Consider the following 10,832-nt stretch of genomic DNA (forward strand, 5'->3'; position numbering starts at 1 on the left):
TGGCACATATATACAATGGAATATTACTCAGCCATAAAAAGAAATGAAATTGAGTTATTTGTAGTGAGGTGGATGGACCTAGAGTCTGTCATACAGAGTGAAGTAAGTCAGAAAGAGAAAAACAAATACCGTATGCTAACACATATATATGGAACCTGAAAAAAAAAAAAGCTTCTGATGAACCTAGGGGAGGGACGTAGAGAATGGACTTGAGGACACGGGGAGGGGGAAGGGTAAGTTGGGACGAAGTGAGAGAGTAGCATTGACATATTTACACACTACCAAATGTAAATAGATAGTGGGAAGCAGCTGCATAGCATAGGGAGATCAGCTCAGTGCTTTGTGACCGCCTAGAGGGGTGGGATAGGGAGGGCGGGAGGGAGACGCAAGAGGGAGGAGATATGGGGATATATGTATACGTATAGCTGATTCACTTTGTTATACAGCAGAAACTAGCACAACATTGTATAGCAATTATACTCCAGTTAGAGATGTTAACAAAACAAAACAAAACAAGACAAGACTCCCTTGAGTCAGCCCAAGATGAGGGAGTGCATGTGGTCTCCTTGGGGGTATTGGGAGACTCTGTCCAGGTATATCTCCCCAGGGGACCTTGCCAATAACCCTGCATGTGTTTCTAACACCAATGTTTCCTAATAAATTGTTATTCATTAGTTAGGTCAGAAAGCATGCTTTCTATATTACATTTTATTTTTGGCTTTGTTGGGTGTTTGTTGCTGTGTGCGGGCTTTCTCTAGTTGCAGCGAGCAGGGGCTACTCTTCGTTGTGGTGCATGGACTTCTCATTGCGGTGGCTTCTCTTGTTGCGGAGCACAGGCTCTAGGTCGTGGGCTTCAGTAGTTGTGGCACGCAGGCTCAGTAGTTGTGGCACGCAGGCTCAGTAGCTGTGGCTCACGGGCTTAGCTGCTCTGCGGCATGTGGGATCTTCCCAGACCAGGGCTCGAACCTGTGTCCCTGCATTGGCAGGCAGATTCTTAACCATTGCACCACCAGGGAAGTCCCATAAATTACATTTTGTTTTTAATACCTCCCAGAAATTCTGGTTTGGATGGGGCATGTACTCTGTTTTGTATTCTTTTCCTTGGAGCCTTGTTGGGTTTGATTGGTGAAGAGACTATAAGGAAGTTCATTGTAAATAAAAGGAAGCAGGATGGAACTTCGTACCAGAGAAGGAAATATGGATGTCATCAAACAGGAGGACACGGAACGAGGGTGGAGGGACCCCAAAGACACACTTCCTCTACTTCTCAAATGGGTGCTTGCCCCCAGCCCAGCAGGGTGCCTCTGGATGGGGGCTGGTCCAATGGGGGTGTTATGGGAGATTTGGAGGCAAGATATAGGCCCAGAGACTCACGTAGAACTGGGGGTAGAATGGCATCCAGGTTTTGTCAGTAGAGTTTTGATTGTGCTGGGAAATCACACTGCTGATAAGCCAAGTGGAATTAACACCTTTTGTTGCTAACTTGACACTTCTCACCCAAGCTAATGAGCAGCTTACTGTACAACTAAATTGGTAACTTTAGGGGCCTGGAAAAGAGTTCCCGACTTTCCGCAGACCCACCCTCACTTTATTGAACTTGGAAACTTCTGTGTTAGTCTTGCATTAATCCTTCTTGAGCTGGCACAACACGATTGTGCTGGAAAGTCATGGAATTCACCACATTCATCCTTTAATTAGAATAAACTTGGATTTAAAAGCTTCTGTGTGATTTGGAAAAATCCAATCTTTGGTCTCAGACTGCTAAATCCTCTGAGAATTTTGAAATGCAAATATACAAAGCATAATACAGTGTTAGGTTCTATTAATCTGAAGAGTATGTGAGTCATTTTAAACCTAGAGTATTTCAGACTTAGTCATTTCCTTCGTATGAAATCCAACTTTCCAGCATAAAAGTTATGAAGGGCAAGGTTTTCCAGCATATAGAACTACACATCTTCAGTGTGGGAACTGGGTATGGAGGTAGGATTGCTAATGGGCTTTGCAGCGTTTTGTTGCAACTCTGATTAAACTTTTTTTTTTTTTTTGGCTTCATCCTAACTTTGCTTCTCGTAAACTTTCTTCTCTATTTTTCTCTCCTCTTTATTCTTCTTGCTGTTTAGCTCTACTGGGTGTTCATTTTCACATTGAAGAAAGTGACTGCAGCTGAACACAGTGCTTTGAGTCCCCTCTCATATCATGGTGGGTCACGGAGATGCTGAAGGGTCATTCCCAGTTCTCTGCACACTAGGTGCTCGACAGACATGTGCTGAACGAATGGATTTTTAGAACAGCATAAAATTTTAAAAAATAATAGAAATTCTCTCTTCTGAGTGGGTTAAAGCACTGACATTTAACCATTGTAAGGACAGTGGAAGTCACAAACATCTCATTGAGGAGTTTATACTTATATCTTGATTTTCCTTCTTTTTCTTGTAAATAGGGATTTTAAATATACAATTTTTCTCTCGATCATGTCACCTGTTTCTCAGAAGAACTGTGTGAGAGGGCAGAGTGACAGTACATCAATTATACCTCAACTTAAAAAAAGAGAAAAAAAAAAAAAGGAAGAGCCACGCAATAATTATTACCCTCATTTCATGGATGAGGAAAATGGAGTCCAGAAACATTGATAATAAAAACTAGGGCAAGAACACAGAAATTCTTAGTCCAGTTCTTTTTGTATTTTACTTCCCTCCTTTCAGGAGAAGGCAGACTTAATTGTGGTGAATAGTCTGTGGGGAGCTGTGGTGGTTGTTACTGCTATTCAATAAATACTTCCAGGCACATGGTTACTTCCCTGTACCCTTTGGGGTGTCATATGGCCATATGATTTGCTTTGGTTAATGACACATGTAGATATGACACTGCCATTTCCAGGCAGAAACTTTAAGAATCAGTGGCTATACCCCTTCCAACCTATGCAGGGAAAATGGAAGCAGATGCCAAGATAAAGCTTTCAGCAACCTGGCATCTGAGGTGGAGAGAATCCCTCTACTGACACATACTGGACAGTGTGTGCAAGTGATAAAGTATTATCATTACTTTATTGAAGTATAATTGACATACAATATAATATTAGTTTCAGGTGTACAACATAGTGATTTGACATTTGTATACACTGGGAAGTGATACCCACAAAAAGTCTAGTTACCATCTGTCACCCTACAAAGTTCCAAGTTTTCTTTTCTTCTTGTCATGAGATCTTTTAAGATTTACTTTCTTAGTAACTTCCAAATTTGTACTACAATATTATTGACTATAGTCCTCATGCTTGTACATTACATCCCTTTGATTTATTTAGTTTATAACTGAAGTTTGTACCTCTTGACCCCTTCACCCATTTTACCCCCCCTCACCTCCCTCCCCTCTATCAACCACCCATCTGTTCTCTGTATCTTTGAGTGTTGTTTTGTTTTTCAGATCCCACATACAAGTAAAATCATATGATATTTGTCTTTCTCTGATAAATTATTTTTTGTTGCGTTAAACCATTGAGATTTTGGAGTTGTCTGTTATCGTAGCAAAACTTAGCCTTATTTTGATTGATACGGAAACGAAGGAGCATACGTGGGTAAAGAATGCATGGGTCACTGGGTGGCTGGGTGATGAGATGAGTCAATAATCACTTGTGACTGGATAAGGTCCAAGGGATAAATCTCTTCTCTTTGTACCAATGTCCTAAGTGCATAGATTCAAATAAAGTGTAAACCACAAGGATCGAGGAGGGTATTTTTAATGAGGGCACACATACGTTCATTTTCACAAGCTAAGTGTCTACAGCTACATCCTGTATTTCTAATCCCAGTGATGCTATGAAATGATACCTTTTGTTTGGTTCTAACAGATCCTTTTAATAACAACTTCCATTTTAGCAACTTCCACTTTTTCGGCCCCCCAAAATTGTCTGTGTCCTGATTCCTGGAATTAACTTCTTTTTGGTTCCTATTAAGTATAGCCAAGCGTGCTCTTTAATGGTATTACACAAAATTTGTATCCTGTCTGTGGGTTTGACCTATGACCCTCTGCTTAGACCCTTACAGAAATTGGATGAGGTGTGACAGTTAAGATCTAAGATCATACTTGTTAGGTAGACTCAGGAAAACCTCAGAGTTTACTTGCGGAATGAATCTCACTTTCTGGGTCTTTGGTCAAGGACTCGTCCCTTCTTTCAGGGTATCTGGAGAAAGAGTAGATTTCTGCACTGAATAAATGTTATCCAAAAAATTCTAAAACTTAAGCAAAGTTCCAGCATCAGGTAAGATAGTATGAGTTTACTTTTAAAGATACACATGGTGACATACATTCAGGATCACAGCCTACCTGCCTCTAGGACTACAGGGTGACAGATCACCTGTTCTTGGAAAGTCACACCCAGGTCAGGTCACATTTACTGAAGAAAAAGGGTATCTTTAATTTTAATGGCTTCTCCTAATAATATATCGACATGATTGGGTCCTTCTAGGTTTACAGGTTGGGTTTATTGTCTAGGTTAAAAGAATCATTCCCTATGTACCCAGTTTTTGGTTGTTTCATTACAAGTGAAAGAAAAAGCAGGGTTATCCAAAACAGCCCTGTGCAGAGAGAGCTTCCGTTCAAAACAACATAGCGTGAAGTTCTCCCTTTGGACCAGGTGAGGGCACCCTTGTCCTCTCCCAAATATTTACTTAAGGTGAAAAAAAATAACCACTTCCATTTAAATTAGTTAAATTGGATGACAAAAGCAGTTTGCGTAGTTAACTTCTAGTTGTATTTTGTGTTTCACTTTAGATCATAACGTCACCTTCAATGGCAGTTCGCTGGCTTTCAACTCTGCCTACACATGAGAATCATTCACCCGGGGTAGTCTGAGAAGACTTTGAATTCCCAGATTCCATGACCAGAAGTTCTGGTTCAGCTGGTCTGGGGTGCTGCCGGGACATGGTGTTTTTAAGAAACACCCCGAGTGCTTCTAGCATGTAGGCAGGGGTGAGAGCTACTGCCAGGGTGTTAGTTAATTAGAAACAGGTTTGTTAGAGGATGAACGTTGGAAATCGTTTTTCTAATTTAGTGTACGGTTCACCTGAGCATTAAATAAGGTGCTATAAATAGGTACCTTTGTCCTTGGTGAATGAATGGTTCTCCCCAAGGCTTGGAAAGCCATTAAAACGTGGTCATTTAGTTAAAATTTATCCTGACTTTGCTCTTGCCTGGCCGGTTCTCCTTCACTCCATCCTTCTCTGGCCGCCCCATTCCGGGTACCCCCATCCTCTTGGGGCATCTCCTGGAGCCTGTGGTTTAAATCAGCTGAGCTCCTCTCCCTTCCCGTTGGTCCTCTCCCTCCAGAGATTTCCGCGGGGCTCAGCCACTCTCTGTTTGCTGCTCTGGCCCGGCTCTTCAGCACCCAGCGGCCCTGCTCTTCGCTTTCTTCCTGGAGGCTCCAGGCCTCTGCTGACCAGGGCGTCGTGCTCCCACTTTGGGGCCCTCTCCCCGGTGTGACTCCATCAGCCGCTGACCCCTTCCTTCCTCCCCAGTCACTGCAGCTCCTAAGTAGCAGACAGACTGTGTCCTTGGGCCTTTGTATCAACTAGGAAAATGTGAACTTGGCCAATTATCGTGTTACTGTGGGCAGTGCAGAGCCAGGTGAGCTGGCCCGTGTCGGCCAGGGGCCGGAGAGGCAAACGTTCCCGGAGCCCTCCGGGCAGCCTCTCAGGCTGTGTGTTCGAATGCTCCTCTGTAGGTCAGCACCAGACCATGGAAAACCTGGACTCTGGTAGGATTCTGGGACGGGCTGAACACGGCCAGGAGAGCTGATGGCAGGGGTGGATGCACATGGTGGCTGGTGGCCTTAGGGACTTACACAGTCAGCAGGGCGGCGGGAAAGGCCTAGGGAAATAGGAGCGACACGTAGGATCTGTGGCTTCCAAGCCCAGCTCTGCTCCTGGCTGTATGACCTTGGGCAAGTCCAGTCCGCTTCCGGCATCAGTTTCCCGGCCTGAAAATGAGGCACCTTCGTGCGCGCGCTGAACGGCTGTGGACCGGATACAGCACAGCTTCTGATTCCACATTCCATCACATTTCATTCCTGGGTCACGCCGCTCTTCCTTGTTCACAGAGCGGCAAGGTTCTCAATAACCGCTTTAAAACTCCAGGATCGCACAGGCGACCTCCAAGATCTTCTTTGGTCCCCTTCCCCCTGGCCGGTGCCGCCCCCTCCCACCTGGCCCTACCGGTCATTCTGACCCTCAGAGCAAGAAGCCTTCGGACACGGGCTTCGTGAAGCTGTCCCTTTCTGTACGCCCTCCTCGCCGGCCTGGTCTCCCCACACTGCTGTGCTCAACTATTCCAGAACTGACGCCTCCCCCTCTCTTCCCTTTGGCTGACCTGTATCCTGGCACGGTTTCTATTCCGTGGTGCGCTTCCACGAGCACCTGGCTAGACGATGGGAGACAGCCTGCGTCCCTCTCAAGCCAGCAGCGTTTGTGCGCGCATTGGAGAGCATCCGCCGGGCTCCACAGACGGACTTCATGGTGGGAGAGGGTAAGGCGTGTACTGAAATGAACAAGCCGACCGCATGGCCCCCCTCCAGAGGGTCTTCACGATTTATTCTTTCTCCCATTAAGTTTTGGTGTGGTGACTCTTTGGTGAGCTGCTCATTCTTGAGATAAAACTCAGAAGGCAATTTTTTAAAAGACCTATCATTGGATTTCAACCCAGCTTAGATTTTTCGCGTTAACTGTTGTATCGAGGGTTTAATTCAACTGAGGTCTCTTGGGGCCTTAAACGGATGCAGTTTGGGGAATCTTTTTCTTGAGAGAAAGAGTTCAAAATTATGAATACAAAATAGCTGCAGGCCCTCTGTTCAGGGGTCAGGCCTGCACTGCGGGGGGGCTCAGTAGTTGAAAGAATTGAAATGAGGGAGCCCGCCCATCCTCCGGTTCTGGAACTTCGCAGCATCGCCAGGTGGCAGTATTGTATCAAGTTTGGAAGTTGATCATTGCGGGCGCTGTGTGCTGCATCTCAAGGGACTGACTATTTTGTAACTATGCTTTCAATCGCATCCTGTGCTCACAACTGTGTGAGGCTCCATGTGTGACTCTTCTTTTGGCGAAACAATCCTATTTCCTTCCCCCAAACTTTGAAGACTTGCAGAAACCTTTAAGGTCATCAATGCAGGTGACATCAATACAGGTGTCACTGTAATGGTGACAAAGTTTGCTCCTTAAACTACTAATACACTTTCCCCTCTGTTTTGTGGTACTTTCAAATTGCGTTCATTATAAAGCAAAAAGAAAGTGTTTCACATAACTTCTGCCACAAGTACTTTTAATGAGCTTTGGCTTTTCTAATGCTTTTAACCATATTAGACTTTATTTACATTGATCTTCTAGCCACACAGTAACCTTATCCCCTCCTCGTCCCCCCATATTCGACAAGGTTTTCAGAAACTCATACTGGCTCCATGCTCTGGTGAGGGATCCATCTATATTCACCTAACGCAGATGGCCAAATACTCTTCCTCCCTTTTCCCATCCCTCAAACCAATCTGGAGTTTTAAATCCCATTAATAGATAACTTTTGGGTACTGGCAACTTTGCAATTCAAGTTTTAGGTTTAAAGGCAAGGAACTAGCGCTCTGTTTTAATTTTCAGTGTCTAAAATCAGCCTCTGCGATGACAGGTGCAGCTTTCTCCTAAGAGCTGTCCTCAGAATTGTAGCCATTTTGTAAAAGTGATCAAATGTGGCATTTTACAAGGCTATACTGAAGAATTAATAAAGGAAAAAACTTCAAAGTTGACCATTTCCCACCATCACATAGTTGAAAATATGTCAATAGTGAGACTCCTGCTAAACTTGGAAACCAATATGCTAACTAGCCTTTTAACTGTCTCTCCTTCTCACATACGTGATAAAGACAACGGGAACTGCCTTTAAAACTTTATAACTGAAAGTGTAAGTTTATGGCCGGTTTATGTATACAGAGTACATGAGAGTCACCCCATGGGTTAGATGCAGGCCACTCACTGGTACCCAAGTTACAAAATAGTAATTCTTTAATATTAACTGCCAGGAGGTGAAGATTTTACAGTGGTTCTGACTTTTAAAAGATATAATCGGCATGATAGCTAAAGTAGGTGTTCTTCCCGTATATCTAATTGTAAAAATCCAATTAACACCAAGAATGACTCTGGAAAGGATTTGCAAAATGTTTCTACCAAGAAACCCTCCTTAAAAGCCTCTTACATGACAAAGATCAGTCAAAGAAGTAGTTTCCATCCTATTCATTAAAAGAAAAAAATTTTTGAACCACTAAGTATTCCTATTAGGAGACGTAAAGAGAACAAACTTCTTAGCAGGATGCAGCGAACAAGTCCCCACCCAGCCCCCAATGTTTGATGCCCCCATCATTAGCAGGGTAGCTGCCCATTTCTTATCTTGATTGACAGGTTAATAAGGGACCTGGGGCTATCTTTTCAGTCTGAACACACAACCTTACCAATTACTTTTAAATTATTGCTAATCTGTCCGAAAATAACAAGCAAGAGGAATAAAAATATCTGAAAAAGAGAAATGTCTGCTGAAGAAGCTTTTACTTCCGGTGCTTTAAAAGGTTCGGTTCAGAAAACTTGCCAGAATTTAGTCAATAGAATTTAGGCACTGAAGGTTTTCTTTTTCTTTTTCTTTCTTTTTTTTTTTTTTTTTTTTACGAAAAACTTGTAGTTTATAATAGTTCATTGGTTCAATTAGGAGCGAAAAAGAAGGGAGTTTTGTAATGCAATTGTCCAGCAAAGGAAAACGCTTTAAATTGGGGGATTATGTGCGCAGACCACCTGTAGGGCATTCAGAGCCCTTTTCTATAATGCTTCAACCCATGCCTAGCTGCCTGCAGGCTGGCTAACAATGCCGGGGAAAGCTGTTTAAAAGGCTGCGCGCACTTGTGCCTCTGGTCTTCACTAACTGTTACAAGTCTTCCTCTCCCTCGCTCTCTCTCCTTTTTAAAGTAAAAGTCCCACATCCCTTTAATGGAAGAACTTTAAGGCTCCGCGGTGGCCAATTGGTCTGCACCAAGAGGAGCCGGGCCGCAGGGAAAGAAACTTCAGACTATACAGCACATTTGGAGAGGAGAAAAGATCAAAGTTTTTCAAACTCAAAAGACCAAGTTCCCTACAGATTAACCCTATTCATTTGGTTCCTCTTAAAGGAATGATGTGCTGAGCCACTAGGCAGACAGGTAAAAAGTTCAACAATTGCCAAAGCATTCTTCTGCTAACTCAACAGCCATCTGCTCAAATCAATTAGCTTAGTCTTGACAGAGGAACAATAGCTTTTTCTCTAGGAAAAGCAGCACATGTGATATACACAAGCCTGGAAGGTTATTAAGATGTTAACCCGTTAGTTTAATCCAGTAAAGAGCGCCTGCTCTACCACCAAATTGTCGAGTGACTTACACTGTAAAGTGTGATCGATGGTTTAAAACGTTAACCTCTCCCCTACCCTTCAGCAGTGTGTTCAGTCCTGGAAGAGCAGGTGCTTTCAGAATCACAGACGTGAGAAATGAACGTGGAGTTAGTTTGAAGCCTTTAGTGACATCATACAAGATAAATAACAAGGCGGAGTGGAATTAGTGCCTTGCAAAAGTTCCGTTTACATACACTAAGGTGAGTGTTGTTACCCATGGATCAGAAAAGAGCTACCATTCAAAAAGACACCACCTTCTCGGGAAAGGTGCAAAATCTTAATGTTGATTTCAGTTCAATAGCGATATTTCAACTTTGCTAACAACTTAGGAACTAGAGTTTAACAGGTCATTCTCTCCATGCCTAAGGGCAGTGTACATAGTGAGAAACTAGCAAATGTCCGTGTTTCCAAGGGGCCCTCAGCAAAAAGCACTTTCAAAGTTTACCAGCTTAGGAGAGACAGGGGGAGAGGGCAATGTTTAAATCATTTATCAAAAGTCATTTTATTGCCAAAATAGAATACTTATATTTGTTCTTACAGGGGTGGCCTCTAAACTTTTTACAGAAAATGTACAGACTGTATATCTTTGGATATGTACATATTTTACACATTTTTACAATTTAACAAATAATTATATAAATACATCCTCTAATGTAAGAAACCCGTATTTACTTGGGGTGTATAATTAAGACATTTCTTGTTTGTTTACGTAAGGCATCTGCCTGGTCATTAAGAATACCCAAACCGTGCAATCCCATTAGGTCGTGGTCAACCCTCCTCTAGGACGTGTTAGGGGTGAGGGTTTACGCAGGAGAGTCGAGGGCGGAAACTAGGTCCCTCAGGTGAAATCTGTAGGTCTGGCTTCAAGCTCAGCAAATGGCAACCAGCGAGGGCTCCAAACCTTGGGTCCCGGAAACGTGGCAGCTGAGCTCACGCTCCTCTGCCAAGACAAATTAACGCCTGGCGGGAGGAATTCCTCGCCCGTCGGTGGAGGAACGGGGGCTGGGTCTGGGAGCCTTCAATGCCAGGTACTTTGTTCTAAGCGAGTCCCAGCTAATGGATACCATTAAGAGTTCATTATCATGCTAATAGCAATCAACACCGGGAAGGGGGGGGAACCCTCTGCCTCCGAGTGTCTCCCCCCCCCCCGCAACACTCGGTCTCCTCGCCCCCTCCCCAGCCCTCCCGGGCACCCCCTCCCCTCCGCTCAGACCTGGGACAATGGCATCTGCTTTGGATAAGACACGGAGCTGGCCGTGCCAGACCGCCACGTCAGGCCGGTGCTGACGTCGCTGTACAGGGAGCCCGCCCCGCCGCCCGGGCCCCCGCCCCCGCCCGCCCCCCGGCCCCCCCCCCCCCGGCCGGCCCCCCCCCCCCCCGCGCCCGCCCCGCCCCCG

General features: G+C 44.5%; 1 protein-coding gene across 1 annotated transcript in view; it reads right to left on the reverse strand.

Moving 5' to 3' along the window:
* Window positions 1-10,642: 10,642 nt before the first annotated feature.
* The window catches only part of FZD8 (frizzled class receptor 8), a 3,000-nt gene continuing 2,810 nt past the window's right edge, over window positions 10,643-10,832 (reverse strand). Inside the window, exon 2 of the mRNA XM_024129713.2 lies at window positions 10,643-10,773. Coding sequence (XP_023985481.1) covers window positions 10,643-10,773 — 131 coding nt within the window. The remainder of the gene's footprint in view (window positions 10,774-10,832) is intronic.

This window comes from Physeter macrocephalus, chromosome 11 (assembly GCF_002837175.3).
Source record: "Physeter macrocephalus isolate SW-GA chromosome 11, ASM283717v5, whole genome shotgun sequence".
In the NCBI taxonomy this organism is placed as follows: domain Eukaryota; kingdom Metazoa; phylum Chordata; class Mammalia; order Artiodactyla; family Physeteridae; genus Physeter; species Physeter macrocephalus.